Raw genomic sequence first — 27734 nt, forward strand, 5'->3', positions numbered from 1 at the left:
GATTAAGGATTACATTAAATTTAAATTCAAAGTGTTTATTGTCATAAGTGCAGTTAGAAACACGTTTTCCTGTACAATGAAATTACTACCTTGCTTATGAACTAAGATATAATAATGTGTTTATACAAGTTAAATCTAACAGTGGAAAATACAACACTGCCAATAGAACTAACAACAGCTGGATTAACCTTGATGTAGAGACAAAACAAGCTGCAAACTTGTGTGTCCAAAAGAGACATTCCCGAGTGATGACATTATGGATGAAAAGGGAAAAAAAACAAAAAAAAACCTTCCAAACAACTTCGAAAGAGGAACTATTCTTGAACTGGAGGAATGCTAACAACGTCTGGCAGGGAACAAGGCCAACACGAACAACGATACAGACAAAGAGGAATAAAAACAAGACAACACTGACTACAGATGAGAATACACAAAAAAGGACTGTTCAGAACAACTCAAGAATGTTTGACCATGTAAACCCATGTAAATTTGCGATGGTAAAACAGGGGACGGGACCCAGATAAGCAAACTGCTTCTCTCGTCTCCTTTTTCGGCATGTACAAAAAAAAAAAAAAAAAATGTAAAAATAAAAAAGTGAACCATGTCGGAAATTTAACTGAATAAATAAAAATAAAAAAAACCTCAAACTTGAAGTCCAATCTTTACCCTAAACCTAAACTAAAGCCTTAACCCTGAACGTAACCTGAACGTAAAGGTGAACATAAACTTCAACCTAATCCCAAACCTAACCACTTGAAGTTTAAGATACAGCTAACATTTACAGATTATTGATCTAACTTAAACTGGAACTAACCTAAACCTAACTTAAACCTGAAACTGTTGGAAGATGGATCAGGTTTAGTCTTTGCTCTGTTCCATTAATGTGTGAATGTTAGGATGAATACTGCTGATGTAAAACACTTCGGGAATATATCAATGGTTATAAAAGCGTTATTAAAAATGTATAAAATCCTTTTCACTCTGCTTCAATTTGTTGTATTTTTCTCTCTTCCTGCCTTCAGCTCATGTTTGTTCATTAAAATGTTTCTAATGAGTGGAGAAGTTGTTTAGTCACCTTTATACCAGATAAACCTGCTCATCCCACACAGATGATTACAAACATACCTGTCATATCTGTGCGTCAGAACTTGGATGCTAATCAAGGTCAGGTCATTGTGTTTTATTAATCCATGTATCGTGACAGGCTGTAATTTATTCATGTGAGGATTGTTGTGAGTTCACCTTTTAAAGCTTTCATCTTCACCTGATTTTAGGAGTTAAAATAAAGAGCACAAAATGTGTTATTGACTTGCAGCGTGTTTTAAATACAAGTTTGACTTGGTTGAACTTTCCCATAAACCAAAAGCTCCATTTAAACATGGAGGATGGATGTGAGGAAGCAGCAAAAGGTTAAAGCTCCTCCTCAATCACAACTGGTTGTCACGGTCTGTGGACCCAAATGCAAGGAGCGATGGAGACAGAATGCTGGAGTAGTGTTCTTGGAACCAGTCCATGTTTATTACAAAACTTAAATCCAAAAGAGACATGAGGTACAGGGAGAAAGTACCAAAACACAGCAGGACACGAGGAGGGTCGACAACACACAACGAACCAACACACACACACTGTGTCCAAGCACTCAGCTAAATAGTGGAGGAGACCTGATTGGGAATGGACCACACCTGGGTGAAAACATGAGGGCGCTAATCAGTCACTAACCAAGCACACAGACATCACACTGGGGGGAGGAGCCACAAGCAGGAACACCTGAAACACAGACAAGAGTTAAACACAGGAGGCCGGACTCAAACAGAATAAACAAAGGCACAGAATAATTTAAGGAGGACCACAAGGACTAAATAACACCAACAAAACCTCACATTGGTCGAGGAACGAGTTTCTCACAGAGCTAAGGTAAGACTTTTACTTTAATTCATGTTTGTTTATATTACATTACTTTTAATTATTAGATTTTACTGCAAAGACGTTTAGAAGAGAAATGAGTGAAAGATCATCTTCAGATTTTATTCATTTTATTTAATTTGGTGTCTTACAGTCTTATATAACAACTGGTCCTGTACATTTTGATTAAATTAAAGTGCAATTTATAGATAAGTATGGATAAATTATGAATAAATAATATTTATAGATTATTAATTGTAATAGAATGTAAATGTATAGATACAAAGTTGAATAAATAATAAAACATTTTTTTAGTTATATCTGAAAACAATGTTATGGGGACGTCGATTGTAAAGTTGCTCATACTAAAATAAACAACAACTTTTAGCAACAAACCACATTTTAAAAAAAGTATGTACTTTTTTTTAAACTTTTGACCAGATTTACAGCAATATTTGGGAAAATTGTGATATTTTTTTCTCTTAAAGATATATTGTCAATGTTAAATGTAAATCTAAATGTTAAATATATCTAAATCTATATGGTAAATCTAAATGTTGAATATATCTAAATTTAAATGTTAAATTGACCTAAATCTAAATGTTAAATATATCTAAATCTATATGGTAAATCTAAATCTAAATGTTGAATATATCTAAATCTATATGGTAAATCTAAATGCTAAATAATATATCTAAATATTAAATTTAATGTAAATGTTAAATCCAAACCCTAATGTTAAATCTAAACCTGAATCTAAATGTTTAAATGTTAAATCTACACATTGTGTAAATTGTCACAGATGAAACTAAATATTTAGCTAACACGCTAAATAAACACTCTTTGATGCAAACGATCAATCACCAAAAATAAAACAGCTTTTATTTCCATCCTTTCCAAATAAGAGCCCTCGGCTACAGGCAAATAGTGTATCTTTGAATGTGTGAATTAATTGAGGTTAACAGAGCACGTTTAAGAGTTCAGACCAGAAATTATGATTACACCAGAAATACAGATTCAGGACAATGTAACGAAGACATGAGAAACCTGTGGGCTGCGGCCCAAATGCAGCCCCAAAACAAATAAACAAAATTACTTCAAAAACACACCAAACAATAACAAAAATACACAAATTGACAGGAAAGCTAATTCCTGACATTATTTTTGATAAGGCAGATAAAGACACATTTCTATGTCCCTGCTGTAATATTATCTGATTTAAATTTTCATAAAATCAGCTCCAAATGCGACGGTTATGAAACACACAAAGCTATTCTTCTTGTTCTGAGTGAAAATGAATCACGTCTGTTTAGTGACACTCCTCATTAGCTTCATTGTTGGCACTAAATCTCTCTTGTCAGTGGAAATATTTGGGCGTTCAATGTGAGCTGATGTGTTGATTTTAGGCAACGCCCACATTTGATGTCTTTTATTTTTTCCAACCCAGTCGCTGCTGCAGTAACTTCCTCTACTGATAAACCAGTTCGACCGAACACATTAACTGGTAATTTCCATGCCTTCAAATCAAATGTTCCTCGTATAAGCTAACTGAAACTACACAGCTAGCTTCCTACTCGTAATCTTCCTTATTGTGTCCATCTTGTTAAAACTTGATGTTTTCTTGAATCTACCAAAAAACTAAAAATACAATAAAGTAGATAAATAAGTTGTTATTATCCGTAAGGTTTTAAAATTAATTTATCTCTTCATAACAAAGACTTGAAAACAATCTGAGATTATTGGTGGCTAAAGTCAGTCACCTTTATTATGCATTAAATATAGACTACAGTAACTTCCTAAAGGATAAGTTTCTCTGAGCCTCCATGGAGATTTTGTCAATGTCAATGTCAACTTTATTAATATAGCACATTTAAAAACAGCTACAACTGCCCAAAGTGCTGTACAGCAAACATTATAAAGTACAATGTAAAAACAGTCACAAAACATACAACATAAAACAATAATAATAAAATACATGGGATCTGCTGAACTTGTGTTGAAGGCCAAAGCAAAAAGATGGGTTTTCAACAATGACTTAAAAACATGAATGGACTGGGCCATTTTGACATTCAGAGGAAGGCTGTTCCAGAGACTCGGAGCCACTACGGTAAAAGCCAGGTCTCCTCTAGTTTTGAGCTTAGCTATAGGCACCACCAGAGTTATTTTATTGGAGGATCTCAGTGTTCGACCTGGATCACGGATCAACAAAAGCTCTAAAAGGTAGGATGGAGCCAACCCATTCAGACATTTAAAAACCATCAACAGTATCTTGAACTGAATCCTAAAACTGACTGGAAGCCAGTGCAGAGAGGCCAACACAGGAGTTATGTGCTCACGTTTCCTCCTTCCCGTGAGCAAACGCGCCGCTGCGTTTTGAACCAACCGCAGACGCCGGATGGAAGTTTGATCGAGCCCACAGTACAGAGAGTTACAATAATCTAAGCGACACGTAATAAAAGCATGAATGACACGCTCCAGGTCGGCGTGAGGTAAATAGGATTTGATTTTGCTGAGCAAACGCAGCTGAAAAAAGCTATTTTTGACAACTGAACTTATTTGTCTGTCAAACTTAAATAAACTGTCCAATACAACCCCAAGATTCCTAGCAGAGTCGTGGAAATAGATACTCAAAGGGCCCAGAGCAGTGACATCACATGAGTTACCAAATACAACAATTTCAGTTTTGGAGTCATTAAGCTTTAATCAATTTTGAGCCATCCAGTCCTTCACTTCCTGTAAACAATCAAACAAAACTTGAACATTGTCTGTGCCTGGCTTCAAAGGCAGATACATTTGCAGGTCGTCTGCAAATCAATTAAAGTCAATTTTATATTTTCTGAAAATTGACCCAATGGGCAACATATACATTGAAAACAATAAGGGGCCCAAAATGGAGCCCTGCGGCCGCCACAGCTGAGTGGGGCAACTCCAGAAACGTAAGGACCAAGGTGGACGGCAAAAGATCGATTTTCAAGGTTCGATCTAAACCAACTTAAGGCAGTACCTTTAATGCCAATATGATTTTTGAGGCGTGAAAGCAATATTTCATGGTTGACAGTGTCAAATGCTGCCGTTAAATCTAAAAGTACCAAAACAGTAGAGCAGCCTGAATCAACAGTTCAAATAAGGTCATTAAAAACTCTGAAGAGTGCAGTCTCAGTGCTGTGACGTAGCTTAAAGCCAGGTTGAAATTTTTCTAAAATACCATTTACATCCAGATAAGTTTGTATTTCAGCAAAAACCGGTTTTTGATAAGAAAGGCAATTTAGAAATTGGCCTGTAGTTTTGCTTCTTAAGCAGAGGCTGAACAACAGCATGTTTAAAGGAACTTGGAACGCAGCCTGATGTCAGCGAGGAATTTATAATCGCCAGTACATGAGGCCCAATCGCGCCCAAAACATCTTTGAGGAGTTTAGGAGGGAGACAATCAAGCGGACAATTTAATTTATGCACAACAGACAGGTCGCTAAGGGACACAGGTTCAAAATGCTCAAAAGCCGCAGAACACACAGAAGTAACACAGGGATCAACTACTTTGAAAGAAGAGGTTGAGTCTCTAATAGCAGTTATCTTGTCAACAAAAAATTTCAGAAAACTTTCACACAAAGTTTGAGAATGTACAACAAAGTTTGAGTCAGTAGGTTTCACAAGTCTGTTTAAAACATTAAACACAACTTGGGGTCTGTTATGATTTGTAGAAATCACGTTTGACATGTACTCAGCTTTAACACACTTCACAGCTTTCTGATACTTTGATAAACAGTCTCGCAAAATGCCCAAAGAAACGTGAAGCTTGTCCTTTTTCCAGCTCCTCTCTGCGTGTTTACATTCACGCCTAAGTGCACGAGTAGAGTCATTCAACCATGGCTCAGACACAGACTTAGATTTAACCATTTTCAAAGGTCTCTTTCAGTCTTTCTCTGCTTTTTGTCTGACTATTTTGTGAAAACAAAGCAGTAACTTTAATGATTGCATCACATGTGAGTAAGATTACAGTAATGACATAATACTGGCTGTAACTCCTTAGCTTTCAGAAAATGGTGGAATTTCTTTGATAAAGCAAATATTAGCAGAATTACTGCCCTTTAAATTAACATGTTCACAAGATGCCTTCAGGCTCCCTGGGAAACCTGGGTATTTATAAAATCTGGCCGGATGGTCACCCTAGCCTAAGCTAAGGTTATTGTGTATAAACAGTTCAGTGATTAGTTTGTACTGATCTGTCACTGTAATGACATTTCACGAAATAAAAAAAAACTGCAATATGAAATTCAAAGGTGTATGAAATAAGAAAAAAAGTTTCAAGAATGCAAAGGGAAGCGATGACGATTGAGCCTCTTGCTTCCTGTAGCAGCGTGGATTCTGCAGTGTTAACAAGATGGAGGACAGCATGGAGATAGTAGATGCTCCGCATTCAGCACGCATTGGTCTGTAAACGGACCAGCGTGTCCGTGGAGCGACCGCATTTAAAGGTTCCATGTCGTGCTATTTTTCACCCATCTCCATTTTATTCTAAGAACTCCAAAATCATAATATTTGAGATTTATTTTCTCAAACTCGCATGTTTTCCAGAGTTTTAGCCTCTGAAAAGTCACTTTCTGAGCAACTCTACACAAACAGGCTGATTTATGGCCTACTTATGCATATTAATGAGTGGGCGTGTCTATAGACAGGACACTGACTTCCTCCTCCCCGCACGATGATGTAGGGCCAGAGGACGGACCGCCCTCCTTCCACCCACTCCATTTCCAAGCTCATGCTGCTTTATAAACACGAGACAGAACGTGGGGGCGGGGCGTTTGCCGGTGCATACATAGACTGTAGAAAATACATACATAGCACTGTGCGAAGGACGCTGACAGGCTCACCTTCGTGGGCGTGTCTGTTTACTTGTCAATCACAGCAGAGAGCGGGGGAGTGTTGTAGGTAGAAACTCGTTGCGTTCGATGCTGGCCTAACGTTAGTTGGTTTGTTTGTGTCTTCTTCAGGTGACGATGAGGGCGTTGGTGTTTACGCGCCTGGTGCTGCTCCTTGTGGTGTGTGTGCTAACGCTAGCTCTGGGTGTGGCTCTGTTCCGCTACAAATCAATGATGCTTCAAACCAGACACGACACAGAGGACGCTTACCCTAACAGGTATTACAATCGTCTCTGATCAATGATTTACATGTTTATTCACGAAAACCAATGATTTTTAAGTGATTTATTCTAATACACTAAAATTACTCATTTTGGTAATTATTTACATATTTTAATGTAATAAAATATATTGTTGCTTTTATTGTATTGAAAAAGACTCCTTAATATTGTCCCGTCTCTTACCTGAAAATAAGTCTTTGATTGAACAAAATTACTTCAGAATATTTTAATATTTATGTGCAGACAAGAGGAAAAAAGAAGAAATATTTTAAAGTTTAAATAATAATTTTGTTTCTGTTTAATTTACTAGTATTTCCTTGTTTTCTAATTATTATTATTTTCAATAATTCTTTATTTTACTTTGTTTCTTTAGAGAATACAGGGTTAATTTTGATAAAAAACATCAATTTTGATATTTAATTTAATTTTTTTTTTTTTAGCTATTTTAATCAAACTTGTTTTCAGAGTATTTGTTTTGTCTAATATATTTATTTATTTTTAAGAGGTTACTTTTGATTGGCTGCAAGATACGATGCAAAATCTTCATATTTTCAGACTTTGAAGGATTTTTATTTTTCCTTTTTTAGAAGAAATGCTTTTTAGTTTGACCAAAAGCCTCCTAACATCTCTACGTGTGCTGTGCAGTGATTGTAACGAGCGTTCCAGGATCTCCTCTGAGACCCTCATGGTTTCCTGGTCTCTTTCTCAGGACTCGACCTCTACGCAGTCTCCCGGTGTCCCGTAGTTGTTCCTGTCATCGTAAAGCCTCAATTCTGCAGAACGCTGTTCAAAAGGACGAGTTAGAAGGAATGAAGCAACGCAGACACAAGGAGTTCAAGAGTGACAAACTGAGGTACGTGACCCTTCAGTTTAGGTTTAGGCTCAGGATTATAATTCTTTCTTAGGGTGAATTTGAAGTTCAGGTTCAGGGTTAAGTTAAGGTTTAGGCTCAGGATCAAGTTTAGGGTGAAATAGAGGTTCAGGTTCCAGATGAGGTTCAGGATTAGGTTCCGGTATAGGCTCAGGATTAATTTATGGTTTAGGCTCAGGATTAAGTTAAGATTTAGGCTCAGGATTACATTTATCTTCTTAGGGTGAAATTCAGGTTCAGGTTCAGGTTGTGGTTATTTTCAGGATTAGGTTTAGGTTTAAATTCATGATTAAGTTTAGATTTAGGCTCAGGATTATGTTTATGCATGTTTTTAGGGTGAAATTGAGGTTTAGCTTCCAGTTTAGGTTGAGGATTAAGTTTGAGTTTAGAGGTTCAGGATTAAGTTTAGTTTCCATTTTTAAAAACATGTTTTTAAAAATGTTTTAAATGTTTAGCTTTTAAGAAATTAAATAAAATTTAAAAAAAATTCAGCTTTTTTCTACTTTTTAATTTCATTTAAACTTTTTCAATCATTTTGTTTCTCTTTAAACACTTTTTTCAGCTTTTTGTTAGTTTTTCATCTTTTTGCTTCATTACAGCCTTTGTTTTACTATTATATTTTAAAACTCCTTGCAGCGTTCACTTTATAAAACTTTATATTTTCTTTGTGCTGTTGTTTGTCCACAGGAAGTTATCTCCTCTGTCCACGCCGCTCTACGCTCTGCCGAACTCTCCACTGCAGTTTCCATTCCAGGGATTTATAGTGAGGCCTTTAACACCGACACCCATTCCCAGTATGTATCCATGTATCCCCCCCACCCCCCTCCCTGTATGGGACATCAAACATCTAACATCTGTTTCTGCTGGTTCTTGTCCCTGGTGGAGGTGGATGGGGCCTGGGATGGAACCACAGTAGAACAACAGATGTAGGAGGAGTTACTTATCACTGTCTCAATGTTTCCTTTCAGATTTACGACTGGAAGCCAAAAAAAGAAGCAGCTACAAGGTCGGTAGAGGACGATAAGTTAATCATAATATCCACAATATTTACCAACACAGAAATGTTAAGTTTAAATAAAATAAAAGAACATAAAGAATACAAAAAATATTGATGCTTTCCATGTAATTAAACTAAAGTCAATGACATTGGTGATGTGTTCAATGTTCACTGTTTGTTTGAGTTTCAGGTGTCACTGAAGGTCACACGAGGGATCCTCACCGTTAAAGAGTTGTCGAAAGACGCAACGATCACAGGTTACAAACAAACAGACAGACAAACAAATAAACAAATAAACAAACAAACAGTTACATTAGTAAAATTTAGATGATGTCTAGTAATGGGTTATTTCTTTCTTTATGTATTTGTTATTTGATAGTTTATTTGCCTGTTTATTTATTCATCTATTTATTTGTTTTGTTGCTTGTTTATTTATCTGTTTGTCTGTGTATTTAATTGCTTTTATTTTGTTTACGACTTATTCATGTGTTTGTTTCTTAATGTAATTTGTTGGTTTTATTCTTTGAATAAATAAAACGGCTCCATAATCTAATTTATCTGTTTTTAATTTGACATTTTTGTGTTGTTTTCTTACTTCAGGTGATGGAGAAGATGAACTCACCATCAGGTCCAACCAGCAGGAGGTTCTGAACCACATCCTGTCCAGTGTGGTCTACACCAGCACCATCTACCACATTAACACTGGAGACCTGGGTATGTCACTTAGCTAACAGCATGTTAGCATTAGCATGTAGCAAAACTCAATATTAACCACAAATATAGTAGTAGAGAGTAACAGTAAAGTTGTGGGTGGAAGTCCTTCAATCCTCAGGGTTTGTGTGTTTACAACAGTGTGTGATTTACTCTCTAACTTCAGCCACCAGAGCGTGTCAGCGCACTGTTTAAGGGAGAGTAAAGGTCCCTTAGGGGAGCTCTTCTTCTCTGCTTCACTGTCTGCTATCAAACTGTAGAGTTGGAAATGGGTCACAAATGTTTTTATCCTCTTTCTGTAAAAATCTTTAACATCTTTAACTTTTCCTGGTTTTTAGAGAAACCAAATGCAGCACAAGTTGTCATTTTGAGTGAAAAAGTTACAAAATGATCTAAAAATCAGGCTGAATGTTTCACTCCAATAGAAAACAATGGGATGTTTAGAGGCAGTGGGGCCGTGTGACATCATCAATCAAGTGATTTCAAGATGGAGGAACACAGGCTCTAAAACTGTAAAGTAGAAACATTTTTAAAAGGTAATTAAATGACTGTGTTGCATAATAATGTGATTCAGTAAGAATAGATCTTCTAATAAGAACATTTCAAAAATTTTAGTCCAACCTTGTAAAAATAGTGGAGGATCCCTTTAAGGCTCTGGACACAGTGTAGCTAACTGAAATGCTAACGTTGTACGCTAACACTGTCTCTCCACAGATGATCATCGTAAAAATGAAAACGTCAGCAGCGATAAAATAGTTGAACGGGATTTAAGGAAACGATGAATAATTAATAACGCAATGATATGTCGAGCAGGACAAATATTTGGCACCTCTGACCTGTGTGTGTGTTTACAGCCTCCTTCAGGTTTGAACAATATGAAGCCATTTTTCCCATCGTCATCCGACAACCAAAGATTCCTGTTTTGATGGACACGGGATCAGGTTAGTTAGCGCTTTTTAATTTTATTTTAAAGACAATAAAGAAAAATAACGGTATAATAGTACTTATGTGTGCTGTCTGTCTGTATTTTTGATAAAAATGTATTTTGTTAGTTTTCTTTCTGCATTTATTTGTTTTTAATCTTGGTGAAAGAATAGAAACAACAGAGAAACTGTGTATTTTTGTTTAGTTTTCTGTGTTTTTTGGTGTGTTTTTTTGAGTACCAGTTATATTTGCATTCTGATCATTTTGTGTGTCTGTTGAGTAGTTATGTGTACTTTTGTTTTGTTTATGTTTTGTACATTTTGTTAATTTCGTGTATGTTTTTTTGTTGTTTTGTGCATATCTGTGGTTATTTTTTAATATATTTTCTTGTTGTTTTTTGTGTTTTGTAGCGGTCTCATGTGTTTTTTGTATGATAGAATTTTGAAATTCAAATGAAATTTTTTGTAAGAGCTTGAAATGAACAAAAATACCTAGAAAAAAATTTCAAAAACTTACAATAACATTTAATTTAACAATGTTCATAACACATAACTAAATAAAACTACAAAATCAAATAAAAACAATAATGATCAAATGACCTCATATATTTAAATACAAATGTCATTTTTTTTAACAAAAAATAAATAAATAAAATGTACAAAATAAAAATGAACTAAACCACAAAAATATGCAAAATGCCAAATACTCCTTGCTGTGGTGTCTGTAAATCAGTTTCTTTCAAAATGGTGGATGTCATGGCATCACTGACAATAGTTACGGATGATTGTGATTCACAGATATTAACTCCTATCTCACCATTACCACAAAGACGTTTGTACGCTACGATAAAGTAGCTCTGCTGGTTGACTCCATACGAAAGTTTTACCCCAACATGCGCATCGTCATCGCAGACGACAGCTTTGAGAAGGAACCCATTCCTGGGAACGTAGACCATTACTACATGCCAGCAGAGAAGGTGATCACACACACACACACACACTTTTATCTGACTGATACTGTGCTGCCACACTGTAACTGGTGTAAAATGCTGCCACCTTGAGTTCAAGTGAGAAACTACGGCTATCAAACAGTCTTGATCTCCAGTTTTGATTTGGCCAGATGAAGATTTATATTTTTTAAATGAGTTTTTTAGCTAAACTTACCCAAAACATTACAGGAAAACTAAGCTAACGTTCGCGTCTTTGCACTCAGGGTTTGTTCGCCGGCAGAGGTTTGGTGGTTTCTCAGGTGACCACCAAGTACTTCGTGTGGGTGGACGACGACTTCCTGTTCACAGAAGCCACGAAGCTGGAGAAGTTTGTGGAGATATTGGAGGCTCATCCAGAGCTGGACGTTGTAAGGATCTGTGAAGATAATTCAATAAGGACAAATAAGCTATTTAGCCAGAGCCCATTTAGCGTACTGTCCTGATGACTAACGCAGCTTAGCCACGCCACAAACATAAGTATCTTTTCCACTGGAAATGTTAGTTTTTAATTTGAAACGCCTTCATTGATAAACAATGTAACAGGTTGATCTGATCAGATTATAGATCAGATTATTGCAGTGTGACTAAGGATCGGCCGCATTCTGTCCGAGTCACAGTTAAAATCTCTCTCCTTGATCGCACCAGTGCGGACCCCCGGGGGGCCCTCGTCTTGAAAGGTTTTTAAAGAGGGATTCGGGTTGGCTAGCTCGTTCTCCCTCTTTTGTGGGCGGGGGGTTGCTGGGCATCTCCCCTCACGGTTTGACCCCACATTTCCCCCGACCAGGGGGTGGGGGGCAATGTGGGGCCAAACCAATGTGGGGTCATTGCTGTAAATTAGAATCAGAATTCCTTTATCATGACCAAGTTAGATGCTGTAGATATGAGGAAATAACGCGTCCACAGAGCGTCCTGCTTTAATACAGAGGGATGTTTGCAGTGAAACACAACTATTAACTTCCATAATACACAGTTTTAAATATAAATAGTTTAAAGTGACCTGAGCTGAGCCTCATTAAAATATGTGTGGGATCGGTTTGTGGTTCATCCTCATCTGCATATGACAGCATGTTTCACTCTGTAGTGGATCAAACTGTGACTTTAGGTTGAAAATAGTTGAATCACTGTGACCAATGTGGACAGAAGTCTGTCTGTCAGAGTTTTAATTAATCACACAAGTGTGGTTTCAAATGTAACTAAGTCCATATTTCTAGTGCAATATAATGTTTCACCTTGTGGGGGCGCTGCACTTATTCCAGGGTTAGAAGCGTGTAAGAGGAAAAGAACTTATGCACACTGGAGAATGCGTGTAAAGCCAGATTTGAATGGGAACGCCCACATTTCAAGGCTGCTCCACCTACAGTGCGTAACTGGGATGAAGGCGAGCAGCGACTGACTTAAGTACACACAGCCAAAAACAGCGCATGGGAGAATAGACCCCAGAGAGAGTCAATCATCATCATATATGACGTAAAAGCCCCTTTTTCAACCTCAAATAACTTATTTAAAACAAACTTCACAGAAAAATGAGCACTAGAACACAATGTAGGGTTATAATAACTAATGATCACAGCAGAGTTTAGATTTGGAAAAAAATCATGTGACGAGTATTTTAACTTTACAGTTTGACCCACATCCCATCTGTTGTCATTGAGGAGGCGGGGTTTATGACCTATACTGCAGCCAGTCAGCAGGGGGAGCTCTAAAAATAAAAGCTTCACTCCCCCGGAGAGATTGTCCCGTCCATTTATTTACAGTCTATTTTATGAACAAATGAAAATAGTTTAAAAAAAAGTATTTTTTCACATTTCCAGAGCGTGTCACCCAAGAACCAATGCATATCTGTGACTAATCATTAGTGATGTCAACAGTCTATGTTCATAGCTCTGAGCTGATCTAATTACAGGGAGCTGAGACATATGCTAAGTAGTTTACTGAAGACCCAAACATGTTCTAGACCCAAACACACACTGACATTGTGACTATTTAGAGGAGCTAACATGTCCACCAGATAGGATGTATAGCAGATCTATTTCTATATTCTGAGAGAGTGGGTGGAGCTTATTATTATACCATATTTACCTTTCTATGTGATGGAGTTACAGACATATTGGAAGATGAAAATGGAAGAAAAATAAGGACGAACAAATATCTTCACATACCCCCCTCTGTTTCCAGGTGGGTGGGACGGTCAGTGCCCAGGTTTGGGCCCACGCCCTCGTCTACGATGAAGGAGACGAGATGGAGGGCGGTTGTATGATAACAGCCTTCAATAGAAACTATAAGAAGTTACCCGACTACCCACAATGCACCATCATCAGTGGGATCATCAACTTTTTCGTAGCTCGGACCGACTCTATTCGTAAAGTTGGTTTCGACAACAAGCTGATGAGAGTCGGACATCGAGGTGAGCTCAGCTAAGTCTTATCTGACTTATCTCATCTAATCTTGTCCATCTATTCCATACTTAACAAATCCTATATGATCTTAAAAAGACTGACCTTAAATGATCTTCTCTCAACTTGTATTAACTTATCTGAACTAACCTTATCATATCTTAACTTATCTTAATCTATTTTATCTTGTCTTAACTCATTTTAGCTAATCCTCACTCATCTCATCCTAAGTAATTTATTATTATCCTGACTTATCCTTTGTTATTGTATCTTATCTAGGCTTATCTTATCCTGACTTACAGTATCTTATCCTGACTTGTCTTATCTCATCCTAAGTAATTGTATGTTATCCAGACTTATCTTATCCTATCGTGTCTTATCCTAACTAATCTTACCTTATTCAGACTTGTCTTATCCAGACTTATCCTAACTGATCCTGTCTTGTCTTATCTTATCCTAACTAATCAAATCTTATTCTAATTACTCTAACCAAATCCAGACTTATCTTACCTTGACATTTCTGATTGTATCCTAACTGATCTTGTCTTATACAGACTTATCTAATTCTGACTTGTCCCATCTTGCAGAGCTCTTCATAGACGGTTTGGGGCGTCTGATGTTCGTCAGCTGTAGAGATCGTTCAACTTTTGAAATCGGTCACCAGCCGCGTAAAGGAAACAGCAGAGTTTACTCTAACCACAGGTTTCCTCCCAACATCAACCTGTATAAGTTCCCTCTTTTTTTCTTCAAGAACCACCTTAAGTGTTTGACTCTGTGACGCAGAATGGTTCCCATTCTCACAAAAAATACACAAAGCAACAATAGAAATGCACAAATAATTAAACACACAAAACGACAAAAAGAAAATGCAGCAATCTTTTCTAAGCACAGCTGTCACATCTGCACCAATCAAGATCTTCCAACAATGGGCAGGTCATTTTACAAGAGAGCTGATTAGTCGGGAGGCGGGGCTTTTACCGCCGTTCTAAAGGACAGACACAGAATAAATCCTGGAAGTTAGCACGATAAGAGGAGATCCAGCTTCGTAGTATAGGCCTATGAAGGTATAACAAAAAACACATAGAACGATAACAAACTCATTTAATCACAATTTTGATGTATTTACAATAAATTGTACCTGTAGTGAAAATGTGTAACAAAACATGTGTTAAATCTATTACCAATAAACAAAATATGTGCAATTTTTTAAAAATAAAAACACATTAAAAGGACTTTTTAGAATTATTTTATACCTTGGGGCATAAACTGCCCATTTTGGTCAGGATATGACGCTTCTTTTTTAATCGTCACGGCCTGTGGCTTTAAAAAAAAATGGTGCATTGTGGGAGGTAGAGGCATAACAGGTCTATTTACATTGTGGGAAGTGTAGTATTTCTGATGTTATGATTCCGGTCATGGTTCCAGGTTGTATGATAGGAGAGGATTAAATATCACCTAGCAGCAGAAACGAGCCATGGCTGAGTAGTTAGGTGTTGGAAGTGCACAAATGTGGTTAGAAACTGTGATGAAAGCTGCGTGAAAGGATATGTGTTTTTTGATTGAATGATGCACCACTCCCTCTGAGGATCAGCACCTGAACCAACAGGTAAGTTCTCTTACATGTTGGAGGCTCACAGAGGTGTACTCTGCAAAAGATAAATCACATAAAAAGCTCCTCAAAATACAGTACATTATAGATGCAAAGGCATACAGTGAAGGACTTGGTCCACAGGAAAGGGCACAATATTTGGAAAAAATACTGTTTATTGGTGGTGCAGATCCATATGAGTCACTCCCTCATCTTGGATCAATGATGACCCAGAGAGCCTTCCGTCTATTATGTATCCTGATATCGTCAACTACCTGGATTTCACCAAGCCCATACACAGCGGAAGACCTTAAATCTTATGTTTGGAGGTCGGCTGCAGCTGCAGAGACTCATGTTAGCGATGGATATACTGTATATCAGCAGATAACTCAGTCATTTGTAATAATTTCAAAGTAAACCTGCAGCATACTTATTCTAAAATAGTATAAAACCGCCAGGCAATCTTAGATTTAGGCAAATCAAACAGTTATAGTCCGTGAGATGCGACTACTCTGGACCTCATTTGTTATTGCAGTGTTTTTGTAAATGATCCCTTGAGGTAAAAAGTTTGTGTAGCTACTCGTTATTTCTTGCCATTGTGTCACAGGAACTGCCGCTCGTACAGCTGCGACGTGTAATGCAGCTCAGGCGTTATCAGCTGCAGACACGTCCTCTTCATGTCTCCCGCAATGTTGGGGTTCAAGTTGTAACCTAAAACTGCGGCGGAGCCCTGGAATGGCTTCAGGGACTCATCTTTGATCTCAGACGGCTGCACAGCACCGCCGTTCTCCAGACACGTGTTTGCCATCTTGGATCGAAGGTCTCGGAGCTGAACCACCTGCCTCTCCATCTCCTCCCGCCCAAAGACACTGTCCACTCTCTGCCAGAAGGTGGCGTTGAAGTGCTGGTAAAGACCCCAGTCCAAAGCGTTCCACCTCTTGATATTCTCTGCCGTTTCCTCCGGGACGTCTTTACGGGATTTGTCACTACGACTGTTGATCTTAAAAGTGACCATGTCCTCCATCGACCAGCAGAGGGCCTCCTTGAGCAGGATCAGGGACTCGTCAAAGTATTCATTGATGAGAATCAGATTAAAGGTGCCTTCGATCTCTTTGATGGCAGCGTCGATTCGCTCCTCCAGATCTGGGCTCTTTGCAGTCGCAGTGTTACTTCCGCCGAAGTCGAAGGCCAGGTTGTTGTGAGTGTAGTCGCCCTTGGCCCGCTTAGGGTTGTAAGTCTTCCAGCAGTCGTCCAAGTAGTCATTAATGGTCTTGCTTTTGTATTTGCTTGCAAGCTTTTTGAAATAGTTGAACATGGACTCCAGCATGGGCACGGGATGTCTCAGGATGGAGAAGTAAAAAGTGTTCGCAGGCATGACCTTTGCTACCTGAAGAGACAAAGATTTACAAACATGAGAGAGAGGGAGGGAGGGGTGAAGGTTCTCAGTCACATGGTCAACAAGGCACATCGTCACATGTAAGAGTGTGATGATATCTCAATATGGCGATATATCGCAATATTTTTCCACATGATCGATTATCGATATGCTCCCGCTAAGTATCAATTTTTTTTTCTTTTTATTTAATTTTTTTTTTAAAATCTTTTCTGCTTTTTCACTAAAATGTGCAGGTACGTCTTCACAGAAATGTTGTCACTGTTTGTTGAAGGAACCAATATATTGTTTACTGGAATATTGCACTATAATGGTGTCACTGGTAAGAAAGATACATTTTTTTGTTTACAAAGAGCACTATTGGAGATACTTATTCATTTACAGTGACGTGCCGTAACCACTAGGGTTGGGTAGGCAGGGCCTTTCAAATCGAGACCACCAATGACAATTTCATATATTTCTGCTTCACAACAGTCATCTCAAACATGCATATCAAAATATAAAATTCATAATAAGAAAGAAAAAATCCAACAAGATCCACATGAACAAGCATTTAGCCATCTAACAAAAGACCATTAAAGAAACATAAACAATTATTTAATATAGCCTCCATACTCTCCCAACACGATATATCTCATGACACGGCAGCGCATCTCTTGTTTGTGTTGGAAACACAGAAACACGGAGAAAATAACAACAACAACAACTCAGAACAGCCTCAGTGAGGAGCATCCACAAAGTCAATCCTTCCTTTGGTTCCATTCACTGTAGAAAATACCAACAATGTTCTGACCTTACCTTTGCTGAAGCTGTAATTTTTCCTCAAAAGAAAGTTTCTCTAGCGCTGTCATCCTGACTGTAGTGATATCCCGCACACTAGCTAGAGAACGTAGCAGCAGCGGTCACGTGATATCAATTCACTAATGCACTGTAAACGTACGTATACATTTAGCATAGCATGGTTACGTCCAAAGGCAGAATAGAGAGCTGCCTTTTTACGTAAATGGTTATCAACTTGGGGAACTGACTACGCATGCGTAAACACATAAAAACACGCTATGAGAACAGAAGCAGAGCAGCAATGTGCTTTTGAGGGGGGGGCGTGGCCTCCTCCTGCCTTACAGCGGAGTGAGACGGCAGCCGTTCTAGGAAATAACGCTGTTTAGTCATTTGGGCTATGAAACGCACAAAATGTGGACACTTTCAAATTTATAGGAACTGTAGGATATTGGAAATGGAAAAATAAATAATTTATAATTATATTATAATTAAAACAAATAATCAAAGTATCAGTTCACCCTTGGGTAGGCACTGCCTACCTTGCCTACCCTGACTGCACGTCACTGAGAGTTTACATTGGTATGTTGACATTTATTTACAGAAATGTTGCACTAAAAAAGTGTCACTGTTCATAGGACACTTTTTTAATTTGTCTTTCAGAAATAAAACATAAAAAAATAATTATTTTAATTAATCTTTTTTTCTTTCTTGTTATGTCATAAATTATTGTAGATTGATTCCTGACCAATATATCGATAATCGCAGTATTGTGATATCGTGAGATAATCGTTATCGTGAGCTTTGTATCGCATATCGTGGTCACATGGTGTCTCTGAGAGTGTAGTCCAGGCAACTAGACTTGAAGTTTTTGTTGACAGATGTTTCACTTCTCATCTGAAACTTAGTATTTGTAGTTGTAGTGAATTCAGTTCTAATTTATGGATCCGGTTTCATCTAAATTCTTTGAGTCCTGACTGCTACCAATGAGTCGATTCTGCATCCTGGAAAGTCCTCAACCACAATACTTTAACCTGATCATTTTAGTAAGTTGAAGGCTGTTTTAGGGAGTGTAGCCCGGATGCTTTGTGTCCGGAGTGTTCAGTGGTTGATGGTGTTTCTAGGGGTGATTCCACACCGGTTTAGTCCGGATGGGTGGAGAACAGCTGATAATTTGATCACCTTACTTTGGCTTGTTTTGCTTGAACACAACTTTTGGTCAGCATCAGACAGCCTCTGGTGCAGTTACATAGGGTAACCACTTGATGGGGCCATTACTTTAGTAGAGACTTATCAAGGCAGAAAAACAGAAACTTGCGCCATTTTCCTGGAAACCCACAATGACACAGCTGCGCGCTCTGCATCATCTACCACACTTCCTGTTTTATTGCTCTAGAATTTGTTTGCGAGTTCACACCACCCAAACAAGGCAGACTATCAGAGCAAATGCGTCTTGCGTTTGAACCGCTCCAGGGTCCGTCGATATGAACGCACCCTGAGATTCTATTTGGGACTTGATTATTCTGAATCCTTTAAACTGCAGCGTTTATGAGTTAGCTGAGTTTATGTCCTTTGTGCTCTCAGCTTATTGGATGAGAAGTGAAACATCTTCACGGCTTTAAGTTCAGCAGCCTCACCTAAGCTAGCAGAATCACAGAGAGAGGGAATATTAGAGTTGAACAATGGGTCACATGGTTAGAGGGACACAGTGATTGGTTATTGCTACATTTGATTGCACTCGGAACCCTGATAAATCCGACAGAATATATCGGAAAAGTACTATAAAATGGCCCTTGAGCTCAGGACCCAGACTCGGGAACTCGGGCAGGATCCAAGCACCCCAAGTCAGTCGGAATGACATTTTAGCAACATTACGGCACCCGCTGTTAGACGTAAACAGTCACTTTCTCCTCAACTTTTACTTTTATGTGTTGTCAAATTTGGCATGTGTTACTAAAAGTGCAGAATAACTCTGTAGTGGTGTTTCCATCCCTACTAAATTTGAATGCCGCTCTGCGTAAGTAATGATGCCCGTATAGTTCAAAGCACACTCTGCAGTCTATGGTTCAATGAAGCATGAAGGAATCCCCCCTCTGGGGCGTTCAAGTCTTACTTAAAGTGTAGGACGTAAGGTTGTAAAGATTAATTGCAAGGCAGTTTTTAATCGATTCATAGGTATCACGGTTAATATTGATACTCTGAAAATTGAATCGCAGTACTTTTTTTATCCTTCTCTTGTTTGATCACGTCACGTGAGCATCGGCGCCATGCATGGGCGGCCCAGCCTATATGCAGACTAAGCGGCTGCATAGGGCCCTCAACCGGCAACTCCACTTGTATGTTACTGATGCTGCTGTGCATTGCACGCATCAAAACTGCAGGGCGTCTTTCCAGTAATCAATCCAACCATGCATTTGTTTGTAATTACAGATTGGTAACCTCGAGAGTACAGTAGGACCTGACCTTGTCACGATTGGTCAGCTCATTGTAAGCAAATAGCGTGGAAGAAAATGCCTGATACAAACAACAGCACTCGTCATGTCGAAGATAATTTATCCGTCCAGAAGTGTAGGCGGCGAGCGAAATTGCCTACAACTCTTAAAAATATTCATACATGACTCCTTACCCCTTTAACACCAAAATAATATCTGTAATATTACTTGAATATCTGTAAAAGTCATGTTTTTCTATTAGCTCTGTCTTCTAGCGCGTAGCATTTCTTATTCACTGCTAGAATAGCTGCATTCCAACCGACCACTGGGTTACAGGCGCCCTCTGCTGGTTGAAACAAATATCTCATGACTACAGATGAGAATAAATCCTACATAAAAAAGGACAAAAAAAAAAAAAAAAAAAATGAAATTGTGTTCAGAACAACCTAAGACTGTTTGACCAGAGAGACAAGTTTTGATGTAAATTTTCTGCGTACAAAACAGGGGACGGGACTTGGATAAGCAAACTGCTTCTCTCGTCTCCTTTTTCGGCATGTACAAAAAAAAAAAAAAGGAATAACCAAATTTCTGTGAATGCAACCATGTCGGAAATAAACTGAATAAATAAATAAATAAATATAGTACACTGATTGTCCAATTGTTAAGACAGAACATACATTTTCAGTTGCACTGTTAAAAAGAAAAGGAACTATTATGCAGTTTTGCACAGTTTACTGTAGAGCCAGAATTTAAATTAATATGCTTCTTCTTCATTTCTTTTATTTCTTTATTTATTTCATTCAATATTTATTTTTAGTTAAATTGCATTGTTTTGAATAGTTTATCAAATGATTCTTTTGACAATGAAAGACAAAGGAAAATAGTACGATATTTTTTAGTTTTTCTCGATTAACAATAAAGGAATATTTTTCAGTCATCATTTGTCTACAGTCCCATTTTGTAAAATAAACCGTGAACCCAGTATCGTGAATTGAATCGTATCGGGAGTTGAGTGAATCGTTGCATCCTTAGTAGGATGTTTTTCTCTCTCTCTCTCTAACCCTCAAAGAACTAATATATATTTCCCCAGCAGGAAATTGTTGCTCATTGAAAAATATAAAAGTAAACATCAGCTTACTGTGGCCACCCATGTTTTCCCAGCTTACTGAATGAAACGCATTTACCTTGAAGGTCGAAATTGATGACCCAGATCATTCCGAGTGCTATCAAATGCAGCATAAGAGTGCCTAAAAAAGGGACTGACACCCACCTCAGACTTCTTGAACCTCATGTGGTTGCACAGAATGTTGAACTCCTTCACACTTCCACTCTTGACTCCTTCCACAAACTGGGCCTGGAAGTGCATGGGGTAGGAGAAGCGGTGACCGTTGTTGCGGGGAAGGGCGAAGGTCAGCTTCTTGGAGTCGCCGTAGCGGTACAGAAGGTTCTGGATGGTGCTGCTACCCGTTTTGTGCGTCTTCAGGAACACGATGTGTGACTTGGGCTTGCAGACGTAGGTGTCTCTTTTCTTCTTCTTCCGTTCTTCAGACAGGTTGAATATTTCCTCCAGGGTTCTCATGGGTCCAACATACAGCACTTCTTTGGGTTCAGCATCTTGATCAGTGTCTGTTACTGAAGTCTCGGAGGAGTTTTGGCTCCCGATTCTGATGAGGGACGACTGGAAGCTGGCGGGCATCCAGAAACCATGTACTGGAAATTTGGAATTCTCTTTGGAGAAACGTCATCCCTGGAAAAGGATCAACGCACAGAGTCAGTGCCTTTGTAAACATATTTTCTAGTGTTTATAATTGTACAGTGTGTAAGCTTTGTGTCGCACTAGTAAAAAAGGCTTAAACTAGTGAACTAGTAAATGAAAACTCAGGATTTTGTTCTATAGTTTGCTGTAAAAGGCACATGTGTATGTTTAGTTGATTTGTTTTTGTTGTTTCAGTTCGAAGAAATTTCTATTTAATATTTTTTTATTTATCTTTTGACGTTTGAATAATTAATTCATAGCGCCAAATTACTGTATCTGTACTCAGCGATGTGGACACGAGTCACAAATTTCATGACTTTACACGTGACTTGACAACATCACGCAGGACTTGCAACTGGACTTATAACCGTAATTACCGTCCAATATAAACAGTGTAGCTTCAACCAGACGTAGCGTGTAGCGACACATGAAGGTCGACAACGGATCATTCTACATGCGTGGTACGTGATACCGTCTGGTTGAAACGGGTTCGGGCTTAAAGAGACATCGTCTTTATTCTGATCGGACAGGTAAGGGCCAGATTTTTCTTTTTTTTGGCCCAATTAAAGCTCTACTGTGTGCTTCCTCCACACGTGTGCACGTCCTCCATGTGTATGTGTATGTGTGTATGTGCGCAAATTATTATATAAACATTCCTGTTTCTATATTAATTTAGAATACACAATCCAAGTGTTAAACATGTTTAACAACAACCTTCCTCTGCAGGGAGGGTCAGCTGCTTCACTGTTACCATCACATGTGATCAAATGTAAAATCCATGACTTTACCTTTGCTGAAAGGTGATGAAAACACCGGCGAAAAGACCCAACATCATCATCAGGGAGATGAAGGCAAAGCGACGTCTGATATGGAGCCATTGACGGTACAACGACCTACACACACACACACACACACACACACACACACACACACACACACACACACACACACACACACACACACACACACACACACACACACACACACACACACACATTTAATGCATATTTTACATTAATATGTATTAAATCCACATAATTTTTCATATAATTACAATTCTAATTTTTCATTACATAATACTACGTAATGTAGTAAATTATGTAATATTACTAATATTACATATTATTTATTAAAATACATAAAAACTGACTTAATTTAGGCCTTTGTGCAATATATTGATTTTTTTTGTGATATATATATTACAATATCACCTACATTGATATATTTTTATTTTATATCTAATTTTGTATTGAAATACTCTACAGTAAAAATGCATCCTATCTCAGACATTCCCCTAAACAAGCCACACTACAGAACTCACTCACACGTGCTGTCCCTTAGAGTCAAACGCGGCACATATTGCACAGCTGTTTGTTAATAAATGTGTTAGTCTCACCAAAATGTCTTTTAGTGAGACTTTGAGTTAAAAATATTGATATATTGCCATTTGGAGAAAAAATATCACAATATGAGTTTTGTTAAATACCTATAAACACAATTTCAAGGTTCTAGTTTTGTGTGTTTGATTATAAAGTCTATGATCTGTGAAGATCCTGGGCAGTTTTGGCAAAAAAATGCATTTTATTTGCTTGAATTCATGTAAGTCACGTCACTCAGAGCACTTCTAAAAATAAAAAAAAAGACTCCAAATTAAAAGAGAAAGAAAACAAACCACTTGATGAATGTATGGCTGTCACTGCTGAGTATTTATCCACTCTGATGTAAAGGAAGTGATCAATGGCTGTACTCTCATAGATTTCTATGACATCTTAAAGAATGCTTGGCTGTATATTTATTATATTAATATTATGACATGACATTACATTATGACAAGAAAAATACATTCAATGACACTAAAACACACTAAATTATTCTAAATACACATACAACTTTTGTTTTTTCCTGTGTTAATAATGCTCAGATAAGATACAATCACATGTTTGTGACCCTGCTGTGATAAATGTTGCCCATGTGTGGCTTAAATAATACAGAATATCACAACAAGGAAACAGACAATAATGTAGTCACACTTTTTACCAGTTAACAATCATTTACTGAACTTAACAAACCAAAGAAAATCATCAGATTGTCTCAGAATTCCAGGAGAGAATAGCTTAACATTGTTAGAAAGACATAAAGGAAAATATGAAGAAACATAAACTCACATCATGCTGATCTCTTGCATCGCGTCTCAAAGCCACAAACAACTGAAATCCCAGTGTGCACACCTCCTCATATCTAAAACACACACGCACACACACACGCACACACACACGCACACACACACACACACACACACACACACACACACACACACACACACACACACACACACACACACACACACGTGCATATATAATAATTTATGATGACGATGATGATAAATTGCTCTTCAAATTGAATTGTTCCATTGTACACCTGCCAGTCCTGACTATTGTTAAGCCCCTCCCACATAGCTTTGTTATTGTGGTAGAAGGAGAAAATTGAAGCTCCTATAAGGGAGTGTCTCTGTGCCACTGATATGTTGCGAACCTGATCGTGACCATCAGTGACGCTCGCAAAACTCAGAGGAATGCAGAATAGAACACGTCACGGCAAAGTTCCATTAAACGGCGGGGAAAGGGCTCAGGGCAAAACAGGCAGGCTGAGGACTGAGAAGGCGGGAAGAGGGCCGGGGGCCGCCAGAGACAGAAGAAAGCGGGCGCAAGCACGCACGCACGCACGCACGCACGCACGCACTCACGCACGCACGCACGCAGGAACGCACGCAGGCACGCACGCACGCAGGAACGCACGCACGCAGCACGCTACGCACGCACGCGCGCAGTGAACGCACGCACGCACGCACGCACCACGCAGGAACGCAGGACGCACGCACGCAGGAACGCACGCACGCACGCACGCACGCACGCACGCATCGCACGCACGCACGCACCGCACGCACGCACGCACGCACGCAGGAAACGCACGCACGCACGCAGGAACGCAGGAACGCACGCACGCAGGAACGAAGGCACGCACGCACGCAGAACGCACGCACGCACCACGCAGGAACGCAGGGACGCACGCACGCAGGAACGCACGCACGCACGCACGCACGCCGCACGCACGCACGCACGCACGCTCGCACGCACGCACGCACGCACGCACGCACGCACGCAGGAATCGCACGCACGCACGCAGGAACGCAGGAACGCACGCCACGCAGGAACGCACGCAGGCACGCACGCAGGAACGCACGCAGGACGCACGCACGCACGCAGGAACGCAGGAACGCACGCACGCAGGAACGCACGCACGCACGTCACGCAGGAACGCACGCACGCACGCAGGAACGCAGGAACGCACGCCCGCAGGAACGCACGCAGTGCACGCACGCACGCACGCACGCCAGGAACGCACGCACGCACGAGGATACGCAGGAACGCACGCACGCAGGAACGCACGCACGCACGCACGCAGTGAACGCACGCACGCACGCAGGAACGCAGGAACGCACGCCACGCAGGAACGCACGCAGGCGCACGCAGGAACGCACGCAGGAACGCACGCACGCACGCACGCACGCAGGAACGCACGCACGCAGGCACGCAGGCACGGCAGTGAACGCACGCACGCCGCACGCAGGATACGCACGCACGCAGCACGCAGGAACGCACGCGGAACGCACGCACGCACGCACCAGGAACGCACGCACGCACGCAGGAACGCACGCACGAGGAACGCACGCACGCACGCACGCACGCACGCACGCATCGCACGCAGGAACCACGCACGCACGCACGCAGCACGCAGGGAACGCACGCCAGGAACGCACGCAGGAACGCACGCACGCACGCAGGAACGCACGCACGCACTGCAGCAGGAACGCACGCAGCAGGAACGCACGCACGCACGCACGCACGCACGCAGGAACGCACGCACGCACGCACGCAGGAACGCACGCACGCAGGAACGCACGCAGGAACGCACGCACGCAGGACGCACGCACGCACGCACGCAGGAAACGCACGCACGCAGGAACGCACGCAGGAACGCACGCACGCAGGAACGCACGCAGGAACGCACGCACGCACGCAGGAACGCACGCACTGCACGCACGCACGCACGTCACGCACGCACGCACGCACGCACCACGCAGGAACGCACGCAGGAACGCACGCACGCACGCAGGAACGCACGCAGGGAACGCACGCACGCAGCCCGCACGCAGGAACGCACGCAGGAACGCACGCACGCACGCAGGAAACGCACGCACGCGCGCACGCAAAGCACGCAGGAACGCAGGAACGCACGCACGCACGCAGGAAACGCCGCACGCACGCAGGAAAGCACGCAGGAACGCACGCACGCACGCAGGAACGCACGCACACGCAGGAACGCACGCAGGAATACGCACGCACGCACGCATGGAAAGCACGCAGGAACGCACGCACGCAGGATACGCACGCACGCACGCACGCAGGAAAGCACGCACGCACGCAGACAGCACAGGAACGCACGCACGCACGCAGGAAAGCACGCCACGCATCGCAGGAAACACGCAGGAACGCACGTCCACGCACGCAGGAACGCACGCACGCACGCTTAGGAACGCACGCAGCACGCACGCAGGATTCGCACGCACGCACGCAGGAACTCAACGCACGGAACGCAGCACGCAGGAACGCCACGCCCGCAACGCACGCACGCACGCACGCAACGCACGCAGGACGCACGCAAGGGAATCGCACGGCACGCACCGCGTCAGGAACGCAACGCACGAGGCACGCCGCAGAAACGCACGCAGTGAACGCAACGCACGCCACGCACGCACGCACGCACAGCACGCACGCACGCACGCATGATCTCAGGAACTCAGGAACGCACTCACGGGAACCGCAGGAACGGCACCGCAGGAAACGCCTACCCACTCCACTCATTAACTCATAACTCACTCACTCACTCATTAACTCATTAACTCACTTCACTTCATCTCACCTCACTCACTCACTCACTCACTCACAAGAACTGAATCTTCTCCTATGGATTCAGATCAGATCCAGTCTTATCTTGACTTTTCTGTCCCTATTTCATCTTGTCTTGTTCCATGTCTCATATTCTCCACATGGATTATAATCCAGTCAAGCCTTTTCTTGTCTAGTCGTGTCCATTCAGATCTAGTTTGATCTGTTATGGTTTAAAATAGATTTCATAAGATGTTTTTATGTCGTGCAGATTACAGTGTAGCGTGTGTCCTTTATGTTAATGTTTGGGGGCGTTGACATTACAAATGTCATCTTGTCTCAGGGTGCATTCACACCAACGAATCAGGATTCTTCTGCTCTGGCAGATCTCCTCGTTTGGTCAGTGTGAACACGCAAATGAAGTCTAGAGCGATTGTTTCTGTCGTTCTCTGAGCGTTTCCAATCAAAGTCTAGAGCGATTAGGTTCACTGTGAACACAATCTAAAAACAGGAACTGGAGAATCTGCGATGCTGCAAAACAGGGCTTTAAAAGCAGAAAAAGCAGGACAACTTGTTGTGTCTCCATTGGTGAATGTTAGTAAAGAACAAACGGAGAAGGAAGAAGGTAAAATAACGCCGTTTCAGTAACGGGGTAATCTAACGCAAATAGTTACTTTCCTTGGTAATGAGTTACTTTTATTATAGAGTAATTCAGTTACTAACTCAGTTACTTTTTGGAACAAGTAGTGAGTAATTATAACTCATTACTTTTTTAAAGTAATGTTCCCAACACTGGCTGTGACCCATAGATGAGAACTTCTTCTTCAGGTTTCTGTTTCTCAGTCTTTACTCCAGTAACTGGTTACAGTAACTGGTTACAGTAACTGGTTACAGTAACTGGTTACAGTAACTGGTTATC

At 40.6% G+C, this 27734-nt stretch overlaps 2 protein-coding genes across 4 annotated transcripts; one reads left to right on the top strand and one right to left on the bottom strand.

Annotated features, from left to right (window-relative positions):
- Positions 1-1798: 1798 nt before the first annotated feature.
- LOC114474928 (beta-1,4 N-acetylgalactosaminyltransferase 2-like) lies at positions 1799-15155 on the top strand. 2 transcript variants are annotated; one of them, XM_028465546.1, is made up of 12 exons: positions 1799-1914; positions 6891-7036; positions 7749-7892; positions 8598-8704; positions 8879-8916; positions 9098-9164; positions 9508-9621; positions 10473-10559; positions 11340-11518; positions 11755-11898; positions 13706-13934; positions 14511-15155. In XM_028465546.1, exons 2-12 carry the CDS (start codon positions 6897-6899, stop codon positions 14699-14701), a joined length of 1440 nt encoding a protein of 479 aa, XP_028321347.1. In that variant the 5' UTR covers positions 1799-1914; positions 6891-6896; the 3' UTR covers positions 14702-15155. The 2 variants fall into 2 exon arrangements, with proteins under 2 accessions (XP_028321347.1, XP_028321348.1); XM_028465547.1 differs by lacking the exon at positions 1799-1914 and adding an exon at positions 3369-3406.
- LOC114474930 (galactose-3-O-sulfotransferase 4-like) lies at positions 15008-24165 on the bottom strand. 2 transcript variants are annotated; one of them, XM_028465549.1, is made up of 5 exons: positions 24035-24165; positions 22658-22762; positions 21384-21860; positions 16106-16898; positions 15008-15569 (listed from the first exon to the last, which is right to left on the bottom strand). In XM_028465549.1, the coding sequence occupies exons 3-4, from the start codon at positions 21807-21809 to the stop codon at positions 16113-16115; spliced, it is 1212 nt and encodes a 403-aa protein (XP_028321350.1). In that variant the 5' UTR covers positions 21810-21860; positions 22658-22762; positions 24035-24165; the 3' UTR covers positions 15008-15569; positions 16106-16112. The 2 variants fall into 2 exon arrangements, with proteins under 2 accessions (XP_028321350.1, XP_028321349.1); XM_028465548.1 differs by having other exon boundaries at positions 15008-16898.
- Between the last annotated feature and the right edge of the window lie 3569 nt (positions 24166-27734).

The sequence above is a fragment of the Gouania willdenowi genome, chromosome 13, assembly GCF_900634775.1.
Source record: "Gouania willdenowi chromosome 13, fGouWil2.1, whole genome shotgun sequence".
Lineage (NCBI taxonomy): Eukaryota > Metazoa > Chordata > Actinopteri > Blenniiformes > Gobiesocidae > Gouania > Gouania willdenowi.

What these genes read in the sequence shown, in the direction of transcription:
- LOC114474928 (XM_028465546.1), top strand. Translation starts at nt 6,897, where the DNA reads ATGAGGGCGTTGGTGTTTACGCGCCTGGTGCTGCTCCTTGTGGTGTGT. An exon ending in ACTACATGCCAGCAGAGAAG is followed by an intron (nt 11,519 to 11,754) that starts GTGATCACACAC and finishes CTTTGCACTCAG; the next exon opens with GGTTTGTTCGCCGGCAGAGG. An exon ending in CTCATCCAGAGCTGGACGTT is followed by an intron (nt 11,899 to 13,705) that starts GTAAGGATCTGT and finishes CTCTGTTTCCAG; the next exon opens with GTGGGTGGGACGGTCAGTGC.
- LOC114474930 (XM_028465549.1), bottom strand. Translation starts at nt 21,809, where the DNA reads ATGCCCGCCAGCTTCCAGTCGTCCCTCATCAGAATCGGGAGCCAAAAC. An exon ending in TGAGGTTCAAGAAGTCTGAG is followed by an intron (nt 16,899 to 21,383) that starts GTGGGTGTCAGT and finishes TTGTCTCTTCAG; the next exon opens with GTAGCAAAGGTCATGCCTGC.